Genomic DNA, 24,755 nt, shown 5'->3' on the forward strand with positions numbered 1-24,755 from the left:
TCATTGTTTTATTACTGTAATTTCAATGTTTTATTACTGTAATTTCAATGTTTTATTATGTAATTTCATTGTTTTATTATGTAATTTCAATGTTTTATTACTGTAATTTCAATGTATTATTATTGTAATTTCAGTGTTTTATTATGTAATTTCAATGTTTTATTATTGTAATTTCAATGTTTTAATTTCAATGCTTTATTATGTAATTTCAATGTTTTATTACTGTAATTTCAGTGTATTATTACTGTAATTTCATTGTTTTATTACTGTAATTTCAATGTTTTATTACTGTAATTTCAATGTTTTAATTTCAATGTTTTATTATGTAATTTCAATGTTTTATTACTATAATTTCAATGTTTTATTATGTAATTTCAATGTTTTATTATGTAATTTCCATGTTTTATTACTGTAATTTCAATCTTTTATTATTGTAATTTCAATGTCGAGTTAATGTGTATTTGGTATAAGTCAGTGGTTGAACTCACCATAACCTTGGTGTCTATCTCCCCATGTTTTTGTGCTAGTCCCCACAATTTAGTTGCAAGAGAGAATAAAGTCTGCTCTTTCATATTTCCATGACTGACAATAGTTTGGAACAGCTCTATGGAGAGGATGCTTTGTCTTTTGTACATCTAAAAACAATGGTAAGAAAGGCTCAATTTCACTATCTCGTTCCAACATTGGCAAAATCTACACCAGATTCCACCAGATAAGGGAACTTGATTCAGTTTATTCAAACAGCATTTCTTTATTGTATATACATGTATTACTACTGAACACTCTCTCTAGAAAATATGTAAATTCAACAAGAAAGGTGTACAAAGTATGAATGTCAGTATTTAATATATTCATAAAGGTAAAGAGTAATGATAGACAGACATGAAGACAAAGTAATGCAACAGGAAAAAATATGATGCAATAAAACAGAGCAGGATTCGAACCCGAGCCCTCTAACTTTCCTAGTCAGGTGCTCTACCGACTAAGCTATCTGGCATTGGGGGTCAAAACCCATCTGACTGCTACATTCCTCCTTCCTTAAATGTCTTCATACTTAGAAGACATCAACCTGTCAGTTTCAGGTGCTGGTCTACAGCACCAAATGTAACAGGAAAGGAGAGAATGCAATAGACAAGATCGGGTTTGAACCTAGATGCTCTGAATTCTTTAGTTGGGTGCTCTACCAACTGAGCTATCTGGCACTGACCATCAAACATGTCTAACTACCACATTAACGTTTAATATAATTGGTTACACAAATCTTCTAGCTTTTTATATAATTGTGCATATGCATATTCAAACATTTTGGGGGGGGGTTGGGTTGGGGGGTTGGTTCAGTTGTTTATCATCAGATGATATGAAAATATTGTTTCTCAGTGTTTATCTTCATTTTCTTATATCTGTGGACAGGATTCTAATATAGCCCTCCATATTGTGTGGATACTGGGTTTCTGTGGTTCTCAGTGGATAAGTCCTACAATTTTTGAAAATAGCCCATATACATATGCATATGGACCATTTTCAAAAATTGTCACATTTTCAATCTGTGGCAACTAAGAATTTCTTTTCAAAAGACTTCCTGTCTAACTTAAAATATCTTGTGCAACAATAAAAGATATTTTTGCACAGCAGCTTGGTAACAGGATAAACTCTCTTTTTCAATCAGGCCTTCACTAATTAACATAAAAATTAAGTCTGGTCTGTTAAAGACTGCACATTATAGAAAACATAACATGAATATGTGTTTTATCATACTACTGAAAGAACTTGATATTTTCGTTTTTACATCTGCCAAAATGTGATAGTTTTTGAAAAAAGCCCAAAGTAGTAGTTCAAAGGATATCTCAGTCAAATTTGATGCTGGGTTGACTCAAACATGCTAACTGCCTTGTCCAATGAAACAAAATGCAACATGAAGTTACTACACTTGGACTCATGGGCTACCTTTCAATTATTACTCTACTTGATCACAAACTCCACAGTCATGTTTATGACAGTTTCTAAGCCATGTAAAAATATATATATCTGATTCAATTTGGCATTCTAGTCATCAATACAGACCTCAGATTGTGCCAACATTTTCAGATGGGTTACAATTTCCTCCACCAGTGTACTACACATGCTTTTTAGTTCATTAAGAAACTTGTGGTCTGATCCATACATTGAGTCATTGGCATCAACTGAAACATCATGAAAAAGTTAAAGAAATATTAAACACACACAACTCATAACAAAATGTTGCTTTGAATAAGTTAAAAATCCATATTAAACTCCTTTTTTTTCAATTTACACTCTAATATTTTTGAACAAACACATTCATAAAATAGCTTGTATCTATAACTCCCATCACTAACCCCCCCCCCCCTATTCCTAAAGCATGTGCAAATTCTGTGTACCTCGATCTGCATGGTAGATATATGTGTCCTGACTCATGGCTGACAGTAGGGCCAGTACTCTGGTATACACCAAAACCTTAGAGTCGCTCTGTGTTTCCCAGGTGTAGTTCTGTAGAATATTCAGCAGGCCCCGCAACAAGTAAAGCACCCCAGCATCTGGATTGTCCTGTACAATATAATGACTACATCTAAGAAACCTGCATACTTCATGAAGTGAGTTAGTGCTTCATGAAAAGTATGCCAGCATGAAGTATTGCAGTTCATGCCCTCATGTATTTTCAAAAATAAAATTAATTTGTTATACTTATATCCTACTTTCATTTCTGTCAGAAATCCCAGCCGTTAAAATAGACGTAATATATTTACCAAGATTCATATGCACATTGTTCACAATTGCATAACATTCATGAAGAAATGGCTATCATTACGATTGGTAAAGATATCACGTCGGGCAAAAACATTGGAAATGCAAATATCAAGTATAAAACAACTTTCACTCTTTAAAATTCATTGATAATCAGCACTGCAAGTCCCCGTACCAGCAGATTTTCATACATAAAATGTAACACACAGAAATAACATCAAAGTCTGACTTTAGATTCTGTGATGTACTTGTGAAAACTTACTACTGGTCAGTATGGTTTAACCAACTGCATTATAGGTCTGCATATACAAAAAAAAATATCATTTTAAACACAATTTTTTAAGACAAGACATAAAACTGACCGGAACAATTAGTAAAGTAGACAGGAAATTATAGATGTATTCCACCAGTACCGGCTCTGTAGATCTAGTCTTCCCATCCATTTTTACAGCTTTGGGAATATCCGGAATCAGGGAAATTAAAGCCTTGAAGAAAGCATCAGCTGTAAAGAAACATAAACCTTAAAAAAATACCATAAAATAGGCACCGGATACAATATAACATAAAATAGGCACCGGATACAATATACCATAAAATAGGCACCGGATACAATATACCATAAAATAGGCACCGGATACAATATACCATAAAATAGGCACCGGATACAATATAACATAAAATAGGCACCGGATACAATATAACATAAAATAGGCATCAGATACAATAATCTTGGAGAAATATACAATAAAACATGAATATAGTGAAGCGCTGGGCACAAACTATTTGATTCATTATTAACGTAATTCGCCATATCCAATAAGTTCATAATATGTTTTAATCACTTCACTGTAAGGTGAATTTATTATGAGCGTGTTCGCTGTAATTGTGTTTTACTAAATCAGGTGTGAGATCAATATGAAGAGGAGCTACATCCATGTAATGTTAACCACTGATACAAAAATACCATACATCTGGACTGTAAATAAACTGACAATATACCCTGACTGTAGATAAACCGACAATATACCCTGACTGTAGATAAACCGACAACATACCTTGACTGTAGATAAACTGACAATATACCTTGACTGTAGATACACTGACAATATACCTTGACTGTAGATAAACTGACAATATACCTTGACTGTAGATAAACTGACAATATACCTTGACTGTAGATAAACTGACAATATACCTTGACTGTAAATAAACTGACAATATACCTTGACTATAGCTAAACTGACAATATACCTTGACTGTAGCTAAACTGACAATATACCTTGACTGTAGATAAACTGACAATATACCTTGACTGTAAATAAACTGACAATATACCTTGACTGTAAATAAACTGACAATATACCTTGACTGTAAATAAACTGACAATATACCTTGACTGTAGATAAACTGACAATATACCTTGACTGTAGATACACTGACAATATACCTTGACTGTAGATAAACTGATAATATACGTTGACTGTAGATAAACTGACAATATACCTTGACTGTATATAAACTGACAATATACCCTGACTGTAGATAAACCGACAATATACCCTGACTGTATATAAACTGACAATATACCTTGACTGTAGATAAACTGACAACATACCTTGACTGTAGATAAACTGACAATATACCTTGACTGTAGATAAACTGACAATATACTCTGACTGTAGATACACTGACAATATACCCTGACTGTAGATAAACTGACAATATACCTTGACTGTAGATAAACTGACAATATACCCTGACTGTAGATACACTGACAATATACCCTGACTGTAAATAAACTGACAATATACCTTGACTGTAGATAAACTGACAACATACCTTGACAGTAGATAAACTGACAATATACCTTGACTGTAGATAAACTGACAATAAATATACCTTGACTGTAAATAAACTGACAATATACCTTGACTGTAAATAAACTGACAACATACCTTGACTACAGATAAAGTGACAATATACCTTGACTGTAGATAAACTGACAATATACCCTGACTGTAGATAAACTGACAACATACCTTGACTATAGATAAACTGACAATATACCTTGACTGTAGATAAACTGACAATATACCTTGACTGTAGATAAACTGACAATATACCTTGACTGTAAATAAACTGACAATATACCTTGACTATAGCTAAACTGACAATATACCTTGACTGTAGCTAAACTGACAATATACCTTGACTGTAGATAAACTGACAATATACCTTGACTGTAGATAAACTGACAATATACCTTGACTGTAGATAAACTGACAATATACCTTGACTGTAAATAAACTGACAATATACCTTGACTGTAAATAAACTGACAATATACCTTGACTGTAGATACACTGACAATATACCTTGACTGTAGATAAACTGACAATATACGTTGACTGTAGATAAACTGACAATATACCTTGACTGTAGATAAACTGACAATATACCCTGACTGTAGATAAACCGACAATATACCCTGACTGTATATAAACTGACAATATACCTTGACTGTAGATAAACTGACAACATACCTTGACTGTAGATAAACTGACAATATACCTTGACTGTAGATAAACTGACAATATACCCTGACTGTAGATACACTGACAATATACCCTGACTGTAAATAAACTGACAATATACCTTGACTGTAAATAAACTGACAACATACCTTGACTACAGATAAACTGACAATATACCTTGACTGTAGATAAACTGACAATATACCTTGACTGTAGATAAACTGACAACATACCCTGACTGTAAATAAACTGACAATATACCTTGACTGTAGATACACTGACAATATACCTTGACTGTAGATAAACTGACAATATACCTTGACTGTAGATAAACTGACAATATACCTTGACTGTAGATAAACTGACAATATACCTTGACTGTGGCACTGGTTCAATAGAGCACACTGTCCAGACAGCAGATAAAGTTGTAGCTGAGACATTGGTGACTGGAGAGAAGGGATGGTGATGAAACAGTAGGCAGCACAGGCCTGAAAATTAGTATTACAGTGAACTCAATAGTTTTACTTTCCTTTGATTTTTTTTGGTCCAAAAAAAGGCTGACTATAAAACATAATGGAAAATTCTGGTAGAGTTATCATACCCTGACAAAGTTGCCCGTTTTTCTGGAGTGGTTCCCCTTGACTACTCCTCTTGTCTCCATAGACAGATTGTTTACATTCTGTTAAAGAACGTAATACAGTCACTCAAATTTGGAGAAACTAATTCTAAAACTAAAACAAAATCAACAGGATTTGGTAAATGTACATGGTTTTTTTTTACCCATTTTGAGACACATGTGATATGGAGGAACAGATCTCCTACCTGAATAAGTTGAACCAAGACCTGGTCCAGGTTACTAAAAGATGCTCTACACTCCACAAAAAAACTAAGCTGTTGTTCAAAGTCTCTCCCAAAGGAAATGTGACGAATAAATCCACTTATCAGGTTGCTTATCATCTTCCTCTCATCATCCAGCGTTAAAGCACTGGAAATTACAAGAAGTGTCATCTGATTTATCTGTACTGGAAATCACAAGAGTGTCACCTGATTTATCTGTACTGGAAATTACAACAAGTGTCACCTGATTTATCTCTGCACTGGAAATTACAAGTGTCACCTGATTTATCTGTACTGGAAATTACAACAAGTGTCACCTGATTTATCTGTACTGGATATTACAAGTGTCTCCTGATTTATCTGTACTGGATATTACAACAAGTGTCACCTGATTTATCTGTACTGGATATTACAAGTGTCTCCTGATTTATCTGTACTGGATATTACAACAAGTGTCACCTGATTTATCTGTACTGGATATTACAAGTGTCTCCTGATTTATCTGTACTGGATATTACAACAAGTGTCACCTGATTTATCTGTACTGGAAATTACAACAAGTGTCACCTGATTTATCTGTATAGTGGATAGTTTTTTTCCAGGTCACTCTTTTAATTTGGTACTGCAGAGGGGATTAATTTCATGGGTTGTAATTTCATGTTTTTCTCTCTTTTGACACAATCATGGTTTTATGAATATGTGGATTTGTGGGCCACAACACTAACCCGAGTCACCTTGGACCTGCTGTTGTTCAGCTGTTGTGATTTTTATATATTTTTTTAACAATCTTCATTCCCATGAACATTTTTTAATCCCATATTGTGGCCCCAACCTATCCCCAAAGGGTCACAACATAACTGCACTAGAATTCATGGGGATGCTTTAACACCAATATGACTAACATGACCTTACTGTTCTGGAGGTCAAGGTCATAGATCATGGTAAGAAATGAAAGGTCTTGTCATAAGAATTCTAAATAAAAACAAGAAAGCTCTACCTTAAATAATTCAGGAGATTTTAAAAAGGTTTTCTTAATAATAGTTCAAACTCTAAGGTCAAGGTGAGAGGTTGAAATGAAAGGTCTTGCCATAGAGAAATTTGAATATATATACAAAATATGAAAACCCTAACTTTAATAGTTCAAGAGATATTCAATACAGTAAGGTTCTCTTAAAGTAAGTCAAACTCCAAGGTCAAGGTCACAAGGTTAGAAACTTTGGTACTGAAAAAAAAATTCTCACAAAGAATGAATACATAAATATGATGAGAACCCCATCACTCACCACTCATAAATTATGTTTGAAATATAGGTCAAACTCAAAGATCAAGTTCACAAGGTCAAAGATCATGTATGAAATGTAAGGCCTTACCATAAGGAATATACATGCAAAGTATGAAAGCCCTGCCTTAAATAGTTCAGGAAATACTGAATATTAAAAGTAGGTAAAACTCCAAGGTTAAGGTCACAATATTAAAAACTTTGATACAAAAATAAGGTCTTGTCACATGGAATGTGCATATGAAATATGAAAGCCCTATCACTCATCATTTAAAAGTTATGAGCAAGATTAAAGTCTTGGACAGACAGAACTAAACAAAATGTCCCCAACTACAGTCACATGAAACTTGAATCCATACAACTTGGGAACATTTGCATTTGGATCTGATTCAGCATGTCCTGCCACACTTGAAAAGAAGTTTTTTAAATTAATTCCCACATAAAACTTTGATCTCCTATTGTGGCCCCATCCTTTCTTAAGGCCCTTGAATTGAACAAACTTGAACTACCTAAAGATACTTGCAAATCTATATGACTAATCATGGCCCTGCTGTTGTTGAGATGAAGATTTCAAAAGATTTTTCCAATATATATCAATGTAAAACTTTGATCTTCTATTGTGGCCCCACCCTACTTCAGAGAGCCACAATTTGAACAAACTTGAATCTGCACTACCTAGAGATGCTTGCATATTAACTTGACTAATCATGGTCCTGTTTTCTTGAGAAGAAGAAAACAAAATATTTTCCCTATACATTTGCATGTATAACGTTGATTCCCTATTGTGGACCTACCTTATCCCCAGGGGTCATGATTTGTTCTCTGTGTCAGGAACCTTACATGTAAATTTCAACTTTTCTGGCTCAGTGGTTCTTGAGAAGAGGATTCTTAAAGATTTTCCCTATATATCCACATGTAAAACTTTAATCCCCTATTGTGGCCTCATCCTACACACGGGTGCCATGATTTGAACAAATTGAATCTCCTGTATGTCAGGAAGCTTTCGTGTAAATTGTTTGTGAGAAGAAGATTTTTATATGACCCCACCCTATTTTTGCCTTTTCTTGATTATCTCCCCTTTCAAGGGGCCTGTACCTTCATGTGAACAAAATGCCCTTCACCCTAGGATGATGTGTACCAAGTTTGATTGAAATTGGCTCAGTGGTTCTGGAGAAGAAGACGAAAATGTGAAAAGTTTACAGACAGACGGAAAAACGAACAGATGACGAAAGGTGATCAGAAAAAATCACTTGAGCTTTCAGCTCAGGTGAGCTAAATAAAAAAGGTTACTTCCTATTGTATCTTAAAACATCGTGTAACAGGTATGAAAACTCCACATTAAAATAATCTTACACTTGGGTACACCATCATGCGCCAGTGAGATGTATTCACTAAGAAATACTCATAGGGTTTGAATAGAGTGTTACAGGAAGGGAGAAAATGCAATGGACCAGACGGGATTCGAACCCGGGCCCCCTGAATCTCTAGTCAGGTGCTCTACCAACTGAACTATCTGGCCACCGGCGATCGAATCCGGCTGACCGCTACACTCCTCCCTCCTTAAATGTCTTCACACCTGAAGACATCAACCCAGGATCTTTATCCCCTGGCAGGCATTTTCACCTGTCAGTTCCAGGGGCTGGTATACGGCACCAAATGTAACAGGAAGGGAGAAAATGCAACAGACCAGACGGGATTCGAACCCGGGCCCCCTGAATCTCTAGTCAGGTGCTCTACCAACTGAACTATCTGGCCACCGGCGATCGAATCCGGCTGACCGCTACACTTCTCCCTCCTTAAATGTCTTCACACCTGAAGACATCAACCCAGGATTTTTATCCCCTGGCAGGCATTTTCACCTGTCAGTTCCAGGGGCTGGTATACGGCACCAAATGTAACAGGAAGGGAGAAAATGCAACGGACCAGACCGGGATTCGAACCCGGGCCCCTTGAATCTCAAGTCAGGTGCTCTACCAACTGAGCTAACTGGCCACCGGCAATCGAACCCGGCTGACCGCTACAAGAGTATTCAGTAGAACTGGGCACTCAACTGAAACCATACTTCATTGGCTATAGTATGGTAAATTTAATTTCAACCCCCCCCCCCTATCGTATTTGTTTCCCGACCTGCCGCAATGTACAAACAAGAGGTACTGTGAGCAATGCTCACTAAGAATACCCCCAGCTTACCCCAATCTCCCAAAGGGTGTTGGTAATAGGTATAAACTATCTCTTTTCTAAGTGTAAAAAAGAAATGGCATGACAAACCGAACCATATTGCTACTTTGATGTCCAGTGCGCGTGACCTTTGACCTTTTGACCCCAAAATTGATAGGGAACATCTTCATCCCATGGGTAGTCCATATGTATGATATGGTGACTGTAGGTGGAAAGGATAACGCTTTAGAGAAAGAGAGCAAAAAAGAATTTATTTGTCTTTGTGCAAAATTTGTGTGTGGAGCCACCGCGTGCTATAATAGAGACTTGTCGCAAAATTTAGAGTACAACTAAAAGTATAATTATGTAAACATTTATCCATGTACATACGTTTTCGTTGTTATAATTTTCTATCTCTGTTCTTTTTTTATATATATATATACATTATCATTTTGATTTTCTTTATGTATTCTAAATATATGTAAATGTTACAACATGAAATCTCCGCAAGGGGGAAATAAAGATTGAATGAACTTGTTGCGGGGGGTATAATAACAAAGAAGCTTATTATTTACTGCTGCCAATATCTGGCCCCTAATATCCAAAGCACCCCCCACCCCCAAGAAGTGAAAAGGAAAGAGTATGGATAATATTTATCAAAGGCAAGAGCAAAAATGGCATGATATGAGTTGAGTGATTTTGTTGATGTTAAATTTGAGAAACATTTTGTAATAAAAATTTGTCAAGTAAAGTTTGTAATGACACATAATAAAAGAAATTGGAAAATAAAAACAGGAGTTACAAACTGATGACATTCAATACAACACTTTCAGGTAAATCACCTGTGATAATCTTAAGCACAAGTAAATCTAGATCAAAACCATTTGTGTTTGATGGATCAAACAGCTGGCTTTGGCTTTATCAATATACACATTATACGTTAATTTGAATTTAAAGAAAACTAATACAAATTATTATATGTTAATTTAAATTTAAAGACAACTAATACAAATTATTATACCTTTTAATATGAATTTAAAGAAAACCAATACAAATTATTATATGAATTTCAGGAAAACATGCCAATTAAAAATAATTAAAAAACTGGTATGTAAGATTACAACAGCTTGTTTATATTTTACTAAATAGCTACAGAATATATTGACTCATAAAAAAAAACCATGATTTAAAAAGTAAAATTAACTTCTTCACTATCTTTTTAATTCACAGATCTATCGACACCATCGTCAATACAGCAAATATTTTCACTGGGAGTTATTTTCCCCCTATACAGTAGTTGGAAATCAATAGAAGATATTGTATACTTACTCTACTGAATCATGCATGGTTTTACAAATAAACATGGTGGCATTAATTATTACTGGATCATTAGTTGGTTCCTTCTGGTATCTGAAAAAGATATCAACAAACTTATCACATATCACATTATTAAATGGATTTTACTTCTCTAATGAAATACTAACACTTTGATTTTTTTGTGAATGTAGAGTAACTACATGTATATACATGTAGATTTTCATTCCATTTAACAATCAGAATCACTTGAAGTTGCTATAAGAACACGAATATCCCTTGTGATAGCAGATCCCATGGTAACAAATTCCTATTCCAATTCTAAATTTTTCAAATGGGTCAATATCTAGGTCACAAGGTTGTCAATCAAGGCACCTTTGGAAAAGCAGACCTGTTTACCCATTTTCAAATTTCTCAATATTTATGATGGCATTTGTCTGTAAATTCAACATTTGTTTGTGAGATTTCAATTTTCAGTGATTCAGAATTAAATATACACTGTATACACAGTGAAAAAAAGCTTAGTAACAATGCATTAGTGTATTTCTGACAGGATTTTTTAAATGTATACACCCTCCTAATAAATCATCAATGAGACATGAAGAAGAAAACTTAAGCTAATAAATAAATATGTTAAACAGGAATCCGGACGGACAGACAGACTGACAGGCTAAAAACTAGATGCCCCTGAATCTTCAATTCTGTGGGGATTAAAATTACAGAGAAATCATAAGACTAAACAGGTCAGGAAAACCTTGTCATAATGGATTTAAATGACTAAATATTGAAGCCTTTTCACCTATATTTCAAATTTATGACAAATGTTAATATTTTTGCCTCAGATGGACAGAAAGATGGACAGACAGAAATGAGCAGAATAAAAACACAATGAAATAGTCATGCACATTACATTTCTACACAGAATCATAAATACATGTATCATTATATTAGTATTTGATTTTACTTACTTTACAAACACTTCCATGATGTTTTTACAGACCTCTACTTTTACGGATTCTTTTTGAAACATGTCAACGAAGGGTAAAAATTTTTCCTACAACAAACCACAAATCAAATTATATTTTCCCATTTTGGAAAAGAAATGAAGAATTTCCTAAAGTTTGCAAAAGAAAAAAATGTTCATTAACAAGAATTTGCAATAATTACTGAAACACTTACTATAGAAAAGAGCAGAGAGAAATCGTGTATGTGAGCCAGTATTTTAGTGACTACAGACTGTAGCTGAGAGTAGTAGTCCTCAAATGCTCTGTCTGGTGTCATGTGTTTAATGATGTCTGCTAAGATCTTGTTCACTTCCTTCTTCTGAAAATTGTCAAAACCAGGTCTATCAATCATCAGCTACTCGGACTTGTTTTGTCATTAATAAACTTATGCTGTTTCAATATCTCTATTTCTCAGTAAAAGCACGGACTTTTCAACTTAACAAGTCAAATCTAAAAATATATCAAGGATAGGCAGGACACTAATCATGTGATTGAAATGCATCAGATATATAGTAATCAAAACCTGACAAACTATCATTATACAAGCAGCTTGGTTCAGAAAACTTTTCAATGCTAACGACTAAAAATTCATTAATTATCATATGCTCTTGTAGACGGATATGGGCCTTTCATATTAACAAATTTCATTTAAGGATGCTTTTTGCCAAGTTTGGTTCCCTATACATTTGCATGTAAAACTTTGATCCCTTATTGAGGCCCCTTCCTAACCCCAGGGGTCATGATTTCTAAAAACTTCAATCTCCAATTAGCCAGGAAGCTTTCATGTAAATTTCAGCTCTTCTGGCCCAATGGTTCTTGAGAAGATTTTTAAATGATCCCACCATATTTTTGCATTTTTGTAATTATCTCCCCTTTGAAGGGGACATGGCCCTTCATTTGAACAAACTTGAATCCCCTTCACCTAAGGATGATTTGTTCCAAGTTTGATTGAAATTGGCCCAATGCTTCTGGAGAAGAGTTTCTTATATATCAAACATGTAAAACTTTGACCCCCTTATGTAGCCCCATCCTACCCTCAGGGGCCATGATCTGAACAAATTTGAATCTACACTAAATTAGAAAGCTTTCACTTAAATCTCTACTCATATGGCCTGGTGGTTCTTGAGAAGATGTTTAAAGATTTTCCCTATATATTTGCATGTAAAATTTGATCCCTTATTGTGGTCTCATCCTACCCCTATGGGTCATGAATTTAACAAACTTTAATCTCCACCATGTTAGGAAGCTTTCATTTAAATTTCATCTTTTCTGCCCCAGTGGTTCTTGAGAGAAAGATTTTTAAATGGCCCTACCCTATTTTGCATTTTTGTGATTATCTCCCCTTTGAAGAGTGCATGGCCTTTCGTTTGTACAAACTTGAATCTTTTTCACCCAAGGGTAATTTGTTCTAAATTTCATTGAAATTGGCCCAGTGCTTCTGGAGAAGAGGGTGTGAAAAGTTTACACCAACAACGACAGACAACAGACAAATTTTGATCAGAAAAGCTAAATAGAGATACTCCACATGATAATAATGAACTTCAATTTACTAACTACCTGGTATAATGTCATAGCCTACTAAACTATGTTACTGTAGTAGGCTGTGATGTCATAGCTGTTGGGTACATTGTGATGTCACAGTGATAATTTTAAAAGGCACTCATCCCTGAGCAAATCAGAAAATTGCTGGGATGTGATGTTTGGGATTTTTTAAAAAACATTCCTTGAATTTCTTAAATGCTTTTGCCAGTTCACCTTCAGTTTGGGTGAAATAGTCAGAATAAATTTAATACATACATTTCTTTTGAATTTTTAAATATTGATAAGCAATAAAAGGTAGTTATAGAAGTGAGAGGGCACAAAGTTTAATGTCTCCCTAGTTCAACATTGATGTCAGCTTCAGTACTTCATATTGCAATAATATATTACCGGTAAGTACATAAAAGCACTCTAATTAATGGGTTTTGAAAAAAAAAATCATTAACACTTTTTTAATAAAATCAGATGCATCTCTATCAATAATAAAAACAGGGATTTATGTAGTAAATTTTCATGAATTAATGGCTAAACCTCAAAATCTGTAGAAATATTGAAAGGGTTTTCATTCCCTATCGTCTGTGTGAATTTCAGGTAAAGTTAAACAGGACCATGTATCAGTTTTCACCAATTTTCAGGGGAAGTAACTCTTCCATTACTTCAAAGACAAGAACGTCTGCATGATATGTGAACAAGTTTCTATTTTGAAACGTCTTGAACGAGTGGAAAACAGTGAACGAGTTCAGAATATAGAACGATATCAGTCTATTCATGTCAATGTATTGTCTCAGATCTAACACCAGGAAAAACATAGAAAGACATCCAAAAAACTTTGTCCATTCAGCAGTGTCAAAGCATGTGCAATAACCTGGGTTTTTTATCTAGTAGAATCCCAAGGTAACAGAAAGGAGGATTGTGTGGATCTTTCGGATGATTTTTGTGATGATTTACTCAGGCTCTGTAATATAAGGCAGGACATCGAAAGACCACGTCGGTTAGGACGGAGGAGAAATGGAAAATGTATCGAAAGACCACGTCGGTTAGGAAGGAGGAGAAATGGAAAAAGTAGACCAGAGGAGGTGAAATTTTTATCCTATAGGGTGAGGGAGAAAGTCCATGCAAATGCCAGCAGGCTAGCAGAAACAAGATACACAATCTAGGAGCAATTTCCAAGACCAATACAGGAGCAAAGAAAACAGATTTGGGAGAGGAAACGCTGGATGGAGGTGCTAGAGATGATGATGCTACACAAAGACAGGGCACCAAGGAGAATATCAAACATATATAAACATTTCATATTGAACTATTGAAATTCATCAGTTAGAAAATCAATAGTGGTTTTCCACAAAAATTACAAATTTCTTATTGACTTATGATGTTATTCTTTGAACTGAATGTTGATAGAATATATCAAAACATTCTACAGGGAAAACCATCTATGTTTAATTTATACAGTCGTTATGTGTAAACAATGTCAAGGAGCTATGTAATTTAGGAATATTTCTGAATCATGCCTTTAAGTTATGTAATGAATGTCATACTTATTAAAGAAAATGTTTTGTACATTCTCCACTATGAAATATTGATTGTCATACATGTAATTGTGCTGATAGAACCAAAAACTCCTGTACTATACCTTATTGTTAATATGAATATATATTATTCTATGCAAATAAAGTTTTACTCAATAACGTGAATTGAAATGCATTAAGGGTCCCCTAAATTAGAATTTTACCAAGTTTGAAAAAAATTCATTGACCAATAATTTTTTTCATGACACTGTCCTACCTATGCTTAACAGGTGACAAAAAAAATCACATTGTCACTTTAACTGTTTCTCTCTACATCATCTATCCTAGAACAATGCCATAAAATTCATTCTTATAGTTTTACTACTTTAATTTAAAATATTATAAAGCTTTTTCACTTTTACTTACCCCAAAATGCTTCACAACATACTCTATCCAGATCTCTGAGCAACCAATATAATCCTATAAAGAAGGAGAAGACTGTACAGAACATTCAGGTACCTACAGGTATTATTGAAACTTGCTTTTCACTTGTAACAGCAACCAATTACGGCACAAAATCTAACAAAATTTCATTATAGAGGTATATCATATATTCAATAGATTCCAATTTGTGCTACTATGATTCTATAATGAGAGAACTAACCCCTGGGTTTTTCAGTTTCATCACGGTCTTCCACACTTCATTAAGAACAGCCAGCTGCTGATCCTCAGGAGGATTGGCCAACACAAGGCAGAGTCCGAGAGTTTTGTACAGGTAATGCTGCAAAAAGTTAGATTTCTTGATTACACAGTCTTTTCAAGCTGATAGCAAATTAACTCGTGAATGTTTTTCAATTTCATGCCCACTCCACTATGATTCCCCTTGATACTTATGAACAAATTCCACTCTAATTCCCTTTCTGATCTCTTGCTTAATTACAGGACATAGGGGGATGTTTTTTACCTTTGGAAATCCTGTTTCTTCACACTCCCTGATCATGTCTGTAAACTGTACTGCTCTCACACCTACAAACTCAGGTTTGAAGGCCGAGATAATGGAATTCAAGAGCAAAGCACTAAAATATGGAAAAAATAGCACTGAAACTTCATTTTGCTATTTATGACACAGCAAATATGACAGGTTCTGAACAATAAAGTTCAGTGAAGAGTTTGTCCACAGCTAATCAAACTGTATTAGTACCACTGTAGTGACTATCAGACTTTACAATCAAAAATATTTCTTGTGCATTGATACAATTTTAACGAAAATGGTATATATACAATGTAGGCAATAAACTTTTTAAAAATGAATTGTTTAAATGACAATTTTACTATTTTCAAGTACACTTGAATACTGGTATTTTAAGACATAAGGTTCAGATTCAAAGGCTATGATAAAATACGTCAAATTGAATACATTTATTTGCATGTAAAAAATATAGCGAGAAGTTTTTGATTGTCAATGCGTTTCCTCAAACTATTAATTCAATCAGTAAGCATGCCATAAATGTAGCCAGTCATGGATTTTGATAAAAGGGAATGTGTTTTACATAAAAAAAAAATTCAAAATTAACAAACGTTGGTTTACTTTGAACATGAACCAGTTTCCATTTTAATTTTGAATCTAAAGATTGTTTGCCTATACCTGTTGCAATGTTTCTTTGACTTCTGCAGTACTTCCATCAGAGTGTTCTCCGAGGATTTGTTGGCCAGACATTGGAGAAGCCAGTCCAAGGCCGGGGAAAACAAAGTCAGGTATTTAGGCATCTCTACCTTCTGTACAGCCAGAATATTCTGTACCGTATCATTCTGAACCTGTTCCCAGCATAACAATATATTGGTAAGGATTGAGTGGTACATGTACTTGATTATTAATGTTTACAAATCGAGTAAACGTTTACTAAGGATCACAAGAAAGAAAAGAGCATTACTTTGAAGTGACAGGCTAATATACAACCAGTTCTAACTTGTACAAACCTGGCTGTACGTTGTCAGGAAGTCATCAAAACAAGGCATAAGATGATCTCGGATCTGAGGAGCTACCAAAATACCAACCTACAGAGGATAATAGAGAATGCTGAAAGTGCACATTTCTGATCATATTCATGAAACACGGGTACAAAAGGAGAAATTTTCAAATAAAACTCACTCTGCTTAAATAACATCTAGCATACACAGCTACCAAAGGGTCACCTATTCCTCGTATCATGTCTGCTAGTCTCTGTAAGGCTTCGTTGTATTCTCTACAATACAAGACAGATAAAGAATCATGTCTGCTAGTCTCTGTAAGGCTTCGTTGTATTCTCTACAATACAAGACAGATAAAGAATCATGTCTGCTAGTCTCTGTAAGGCTTCGTTGTATTCTCTACAATACAAGACAGATAAAGAATCAGGAGGTCAACAGAGTATTCCAACCAAAGTTACTCAATCTTAAATTATTGCACTTCTACACACATGGAAACATCATCAAAGTCCTACATCTAACATTTTTGACTAATGTGTGACAAGCTGACAGATGGACAGACTGTAATGGTATTTATCAAATGACCATCGTAGAGGAAATCCATATGCCAAATGTAAAGTCCTATCTCTTATAAAGTTCTAGGGTGTGATACACAGACTGTAATTACGACATCATTAATCATGGTAGATATGAAATTAACTTAGAAAAAAGAATACAAATCCCAAATATTAATGTCCTATCTCATACAGTAACAAAAAACTAGAAAACTGACAGAGTCCAGCCAAATGCTGACACATGGGACTGGTGCTTTTCTACATGTATGTGATGTGACTTTGACCTTAGTTGACCTTAAAATATATATGAGTATCTTCTTTTAGCCATCAGACAATCATATTCAATATATGATGACTGTGTCTTTAAAACTACTAAAGATATAGCATCACATAAACATGAGATGGATTGAAAGATATATTGATTACATTTCTAATATGGTAATTAAAATACAATAGATTGAATAATTATTTGTTAAACATCAATTTTAACTGCTTTTGAAGTGTAAAAAGACAATGAAATCAAGTTATAAAAAAGATTGAAGTAGATGTCCATGATTTTATGCATTAATTAAATTAAATTTTGACAAAACCAGTAAAGGTTCCCAATAAAACTAATGAAATAACAACAACAAAATTCATTATAAGCCTTAACAAACATTAAATAAAAACATTTCCTCCATAAAACAATTATTTAGAAATTCTGCGACTTACCCAACATTCAAAAACCTGTAACATTTCAAAATGGCAACTTCCACATAGAATCTTGGAATGAGTTCTCTGATAGAGGCAATTTTGAAAAACCAATTCCTACAAGTTTCTTTGGCACTATCAGACACTTTATCAGGAGTGAAATCATCTGAAAATAATGAAACAAATTCAATATCTTGTGTCTATAATGCAGACTAACCCCGAATTTTTCACCTTTAGATGATAATTAAATACCATATTGAAAAGTGGGGAAGTTTTGCCCTGTGTTTCATTTGTCACATTTCATCTACAGGTGACTCTCGATAACTCGAAGTTCAAGGGACCTTGATAAAACTTCGAGAAATCAAGAGAGAAATTCGGAAATTGAAGGTCCGCCGGTATGGTTCAGATTTTACAGTAACCGGAAATGTACAAGGTCAGTATATTCCGTTACGCTACAACCCCAATATCATCCATTATTTGTAGGGGAAAGTAGTCCCGGAGAATTGACACTGTATGGAGTTTGGGAAATGTATACCAACAGGGAAAAAAGAACCAATTCATTTCCCATAGACCTCAATACTAACCTTTGGCCATCTCACTAATTAACTATATCAATTTTAAACAAATGACCGCAAACATTTCAAAGTTCATTCCGAGTGTTGATAAAAAACGACAAAAATTATATAGGGTCCCGTGCCTTTTGTAGGCCATATTTGTACTTTTTTACAACACATAGCAATCTGCAGTAAATCACACACTTCATTTTAAGCACACCCCTACCTTGGTAATTTCCTCAGTCATTTCTTGATTTTGTGTGATATTTTTTCATTCTGACAATTAATTTGAATCTCTATAATATTTCTTTCAATTCCAAATAAGTTCACTCTTGATATTAGCCAATCACGCAACACTTAGACATTTATACCTCCGCTCAATTTTGGGTAAACTACGTCCGGGTTACGCGTGCGTGGGTTTGGTACTCTCATTCCAACAAGATCATATGATATCGTTTTGACGTGTTTTCCTTCATTTCATTTCATCAGGTACTTTGATATCAAAATAAAAAGCCTTATTTTGCATTAATAAAAACATTTCAAAGTTTATGTATTTATTTGTTCTTTAATCATGCTTAGATAGGCATACAAAACCAAGTTCCAATGACGCTTTACTATCGCAAACTAAACAGAGCACAATGTTATGTCGCTTTACCCAAAGCAAAAATTCTAATGAATGAGTAAAACGATGTTTTAGAGTAACTTTACACAAAGAACAAAATTGAGAAATTTAACAGTCTGTAGATCTCTAAATTATGTATAAACTTATTCTCTTGTTGTCACGTCAAAACAAAGTATAGATTTTATTCATAGTCAGATTGTATAGAATTTTAATCATCACGACACAAAACCCCAGTGCAAAGTGTAAACTGACCAATTAGCCAATTATATAACTCAAGTGCGTCACCTCCACAAGGAAGCACTGGCGATGTTTCACCTATGTAAACAGCTAATTACCCCTCCAGCATTCAACAAAATCCAGGTAAGGCCCAAGCGGAAATTATTACACGCTTGTGTAACGGTGGGTATATGCTACCACCACTTCGAGAGATCGAGAGTGAAAAACAATGAAATGTGTTTTACGGGACCCAACTTCACTTCGAGAGATCAAGAACGTCGAGAGATTGAAAGTTCGAGAGATTGATAGTAAATTTGCTTTGTTATATAGAGAGAAAAATCGGGACCATGATTTCACTTCGAGAGACCGAGAACTTCGAGAGATCGAAGTTCGAGCCATCGAGAGTCACCTGTACTTTTAAATTCACCCTGTCTTCTGCTACTTTAGAATGATGAATTCAGTAAGCTCCTATTAGAATACGGACAAGCTGTATGAAATTTCCTTGTATACAATAAGTTTACAATAAGTTAGCCACCTGGCAATGGTCTCGCTACTCCACTTCCTGTTGGGACATACACAGCTTTCTCTTTCAAACGATCAAACACAAGTCTACCTGCAACCAGTAACATTCCAATGAATTTATAATAATGTATAATCCTTACTAAATACAAAATTTACTTATTTCTAAATCAAATACACATGTACAATTAATATATACCTCATTAGATGTACTGTAATTGACAACATAACTTTCACACCAGGTTATTTTCACATTTACAAAACAAAATCTATTTTTGTTTTGTTCTAAATTCACAGATTTTAATCCATTTAATACATATTATGAAAAGACTATTGCTAAATTTTAGTGTTATTTCAATAGTGAAATTAAAGATATATTACACTTTAAAATTTATTTTGAACAATGGAACAACACAAACACATGCCTACATCATAATTTCACTATTTCACTTCAGTAAAGGGATGACAAGTAATTACCGAATGTGTCCAAAATGTCTGTGATCAATACAAATTTGCTGGGATAGAATTGTATGACAGACACATCTGAAAGTAATTTGGCACTCTGAAAAGAAATAAGTTTGATTAGTCAAGACATACAGGTACGTGTATCCACAAAGAGAGTATGTTTCATAATATATTCGGTAAGTTTTATATAGCTAATTACGGGGGTTGGGAGGTTATTTATTGGCTTCTGTATTCAGAACTTATAACACATAATATCAATCTTTACCAGGGTACTGTATGTATAATTATCTTAGTGGAATTGATATTTCAGTACGGTACCTTTGGTGCTGATAAAAAAGTACAAAATCCTCCTAAGAAAAATATGAAAACATACCATTTACATATTGATTGATTGATTGATTGAATATTGTTTAACGTGCCTCTCGAGAATATTTCACTCATATGAAGATGTAACCATTGCCGGTAAAGGACTGCAAAATTTAGGCCTATCCTCGGCGCTTATGGCCTTTGAGCAGGGAGGGATCTTTTCCGTGCCACACCTGCTGTGATATGGGACCTCTGTTTTTGCAGTCTTATCCGAAAGACTGCCTCATTTTGTCACCTCTTATGACAAGGAAGGGGTGCTGAAGACCTATTCTAACCCAGATCCCCATGGGGCTACCAATTACAAAGTACGAGAGTTTTTATAACCATTTGTAAAGAGTTTGAAGTCCCTAATCTGCATATTACTATTATTCTTACCAAACAGTGATTTGCATCTCTTTTTCTACTGAGTTACTGGTACTTGATGCTCTTTGCGCAACGGCTGATGAAGCATTTAATTCACTTATTGCAAAATTCCCATTCATTTTAGTCCTATATGACAAGGGTATGGAGATACATCAAGCATGACCATCAACTTTTGTGTCTTTGAACCAGACACTGGTTAAGTGAGGAGTGTCCTTATAAGTGACACTGAATATAAAGATGGAAGTGGTGAAGGATTGTGGGGAGAAATTATCAAATTATTGAAAGAAATAAACATAGAGACTAGCATAGTAAGAATAGGTACAGATAAAGCTTCTGTAATGATGGGCAAAGACAAGGGAATATTTAGAAGGCTTAAGGCTTTAAATCCACACTTGATCAACATTCCACTGCCTTGCACATAGGCTCACATTGTGCACTTCTAAACTATCAGGAGAGGATATGCAAACCATTCTATTCCTTCAAATGGTCAATATAAAAACAGCTTCACAAAGACCTGAGACTGTTGGATCATCTTACTCTAACATACTGTATACATGTTTACATTTACTCAGTGGTCAGAAAATATCCACAGAATTTCATACTCACAGACCAAACGTTTATCTACACAATGAACCATGTGACAACTTAATAGCCATAATTTTTATTCATATAAGCTATTATCCAAATGTGTATCTATTTCATTAACTTATCTCATTGTAATATTAATACAAACTTAAAATGATGATGATCGTGATAATGCCAGACAGTGCACTAAGATCGTTTTGACGAGCAGTAAAATAAGTACACATACAGTATATACATGTCTGAAGACATTGACTATGAAGTGTTTGAGCAGTAACAGTAAATGCAAATTTAGTTTTCAAAACCCATGAAAACAAAAACCAGTACAACAAATGTTTTGTCTTCAATTTTTATGTCTTCAGAATGATGAAGACAATGTTGTCTGAAGAGACTAATTCAGAATCTCTGAGATGCATGTCTTAACACCAGCACTCTAACTTAAGTTTACATTCAAACAAAGTCAAAAATGGGGATCCAACACCTTGAGGTTAAAATTGCGGAAGATTTTTGTGAGTGGATACCATGTGAAGTTTACACTTCCTTACCTGTATTGCAATTTTGAGAGCTTTGACTCTTTGGTCATTTTCCCAGGCTGTGATCAGTTGTTGGTTTAGTTCATCAATCCGTTTGACATAATCTTGCTGACTAAGATTCAGCATTTCCTGTACCGAGCCCTCTTCAAAATCATCCAGTTGTTCCAGACGATTGCGTACTTTATCTGTCACTGTTGTGCTTGCATGAGCTTTAATTACCACTATGACAAAATTACCACATCAGGTTATTATTTCATGATGCTGTTTCTATAATCTAATAAACGAAAAATATGTAATAACCTTTGTTGTAGATTGTTTTATTGTGAAACCCTGAGATTGGAAATGTTGAATACTGTTATATTTTACGATCTAATTCAGAGTTCGGTGTCACAATACGTGTACATTTTACTCAACATTTCAGATTGCAAAATATGTACATTAGTTGAACTTTCATTGCATATACAGCTACATACTCTTAGCACAAACAATGCAGTGCATGTCTATGGTAAATGGACTTACTTTTCTCTTTGTCTGCTGATGAAAGAAAACTTGTAGTGATTGACAATTTTTCCGATGTGGTATATTTGGTGAGAATTTCTACTTTTTTGGTTGACCATGGTTCAAATGTCTCATCCAAGCCACCTTCAGACTGCAAAATAAAAAAATCATTGCAGAAATTCTTACATAAAGGCATCAGTGTAAAAATGTGACATGAAAATTACTACAAATCACTGTATCTACTCATTATTCATATGTCATTTTCTTTGAGGGAAAAAAAAATAAGTGGTAGCAGCAACATATAAAATGAAGATGTATTTAAATCTTTAAGAAATACTTTTTTGGTCAATTTTTATCTAAAAACTTTGAATGTGATAATTTAATTATATCTTCGAAATGTTATTAAAATCCTGTGTAAACCTGATAGTGTTTATTTAACTAATTGTACGATTTTGAAAGCTTTAGTACCTCTCAAGACCTGTACATAGGTAATTTATAAAGAATCAAATTATATTCAAACCTTTGTCCTGTTGCTGCGGGTGATTTGGTCTATTCCTTGTGAGGCGATTTGTGATAAAGGATCCGATCCTTCAAAAGATGTACCTAGTGGTCCAAGACTGCTCAATGGATCCACGAAACTCGCCGACTTCACATCCTCCGACTTCTTCTTTCCCTGGGTACCTCTCTTGTCTGCTTTAACCTGTGTTACCTAATAGAAAATAAACACAATAGAAAGATACATATGAGTGTGTGTGCATGCATGTATGTGTGTATACACACATAAACATGTTTATATAGAGCAGTAAAATGACCAATGACACAAACAACTACATATAATAGCTAGATAAATCCTAGGGACGACTTGTCCTTTTCTCAGGACAAACGAAAAAGTGTACAATCATGTATATATAAAAGATATTTATCAAAGATGTTTGCATATCATGTCTTACAGTGATGCTTTGCAAAGGATGTGAGGGTGCTGCTGCACAAACTAATGACTTTCTCTGGAATTCTGAATCATAATTTCGCTGCAGTGGTTGCCTGTAACAGACAAAAGGAATTCAGAACAAAAACTCAAATAATCAATATTTTATCAAAAATCAAAATGAAATCAAGTGTAGAGTGACAGGATGAGAAGAAAGCTGGTATCAATAAATACGTATTTCACAATGTATCAGAAAGAATCCCTTCTTTCGCAATGTACAGATTCCTTTTGAATACTGGTATTACCAAATTGGGTATATTCATGATTAAAAATGTTTCTATCTCCTATATCCCCCATCCTTTTAAGGGTTGTTTTTATATGGTTCACACTCCATGTTTGACCTATCTTAAGTATATTTTTATTCCATTTGCATGTTACCTAATTTTACATACATGTTCATTTCTAAAATAATTTCTATAAAGTAGGAACAAAACGTAAAGGGCAAAGCTGAGAGTTGCAAAACAACTAAGTGTGAGAATCACTTTAAGATATATTTTACCATTACAAACTAAATTACCAGTAATACAACCCTTTGTAATGTCTTTTAAAAATCACAAAGTTTTGAATTTCTTCTCATATAAAAACAAGATGTGTTTGTGAAACACAAATGACCCCGATAATGGACAATTCCGAAGATGGCCAAGGTCACAAGGACAATATTTTGGTACCAGTAGAAAGATCTTGTCAAAAGAAATGCTCATGTACAATATGAAAGCTCTAATATTTACCATTTAGAAGTTATGACCAATGTAAAAAAAAAATTAAAAGTAGGTCAAATGTCAAGGTCAAAAGGTTCAATACCAACGGAAAGGTCTTGTAACAAGGAATACTCATGTGAAATATCAAACCTCTATCTCTTACTGTTCAAAAGTTATTAGCAAGGTTAAAGTTTTCTAAACGTAGGTCAAATT

The 24,755-nt window shown here is 34.2% G+C and overlaps 1 protein-coding gene and 1 non-coding gene across 2 annotated transcripts in view; both read right to left on the bottom strand.

Annotated features, from left to right (window-relative positions):
* The window catches only part of LOC130053935 (VPS35 endosomal protein-sorting factor-like), a 30,145-nt gene that overhangs the window by 1,329 nt on the left and 4,061 nt on the right, over positions 1 to 24,755 (bottom strand). The window contains exons 2-24 of the mRNA XM_056161708.1: positions 23,810 to 23,900; positions 23,380 to 23,568; positions 22,881 to 23,010; positions 22,374 to 22,582; positions 20,530 to 20,614; positions 20,069 to 20,146; positions 18,163 to 18,307; positions 17,082 to 17,175; positions 16,910 to 16,987; positions 16,578 to 16,747; positions 15,897 to 16,008; positions 15,597 to 15,713; positions 15,359 to 15,412; positions 12,061 to 12,204; positions 11,850 to 11,935; positions 10,897 to 10,977; positions 6,117 to 6,279; positions 5,896 to 5,973; positions 5,668 to 5,782; positions 3,123 to 3,262; positions 2,397 to 2,562; positions 2,062 to 2,180; positions 489 to 635 (exon numbers count right to left, since the gene is read on the bottom strand). Coding sequence (XP_056017683.1) covers positions 489 to 635; positions 2,062 to 2,180; positions 2,397 to 2,562; positions 3,123 to 3,262; positions 5,668 to 5,782; positions 5,896 to 5,973; positions 6,117 to 6,279; positions 10,897 to 10,977; positions 11,850 to 11,935; positions 12,061 to 12,204; positions 15,359 to 15,412; positions 15,597 to 15,713; positions 15,897 to 16,008; positions 16,578 to 16,747; positions 16,910 to 16,987; positions 17,082 to 17,175; positions 18,163 to 18,307; positions 20,069 to 20,146; positions 20,530 to 20,614; positions 22,374 to 22,582; positions 22,881 to 23,010; positions 23,380 to 23,568; positions 23,810 to 23,900 — 2,791 coding nt within the window. The remainder of the gene's footprint in view (positions 1 to 488; positions 636 to 2,061; positions 2,181 to 2,396; positions 2,563 to 3,122; positions 3,263 to 5,667; positions 5,783 to 5,895; positions 5,974 to 6,116; positions 6,280 to 10,896; positions 10,978 to 11,849; positions 11,936 to 12,060; positions 12,205 to 15,358; positions 15,413 to 15,596; positions 15,714 to 15,896; positions 16,009 to 16,577; positions 16,748 to 16,909; positions 16,988 to 17,081; positions 17,176 to 18,162; positions 18,308 to 20,068; positions 20,147 to 20,529; positions 20,615 to 22,373; positions 22,583 to 22,880; positions 23,011 to 23,379; positions 23,569 to 23,809; positions 23,901 to 24,755) is intronic.
* On the bottom strand, positions 9,330 to 9,402 carry Trnas-uga (transfer RNA serine (anticodon UGA)). Its single transcript has one exon. It is a non-coding gene; the product is annotated as a tRNA-Ser (tRNA).

This window comes from Ostrea edulis, chromosome 4 (assembly GCF_947568905.1).
Source record: "Ostrea edulis chromosome 4, xbOstEdul1.1, whole genome shotgun sequence".
Classification (NCBI taxonomy): domain Eukaryota; kingdom Metazoa; phylum Mollusca; class Bivalvia; order Ostreida; family Ostreidae; genus Ostrea; species Ostrea edulis.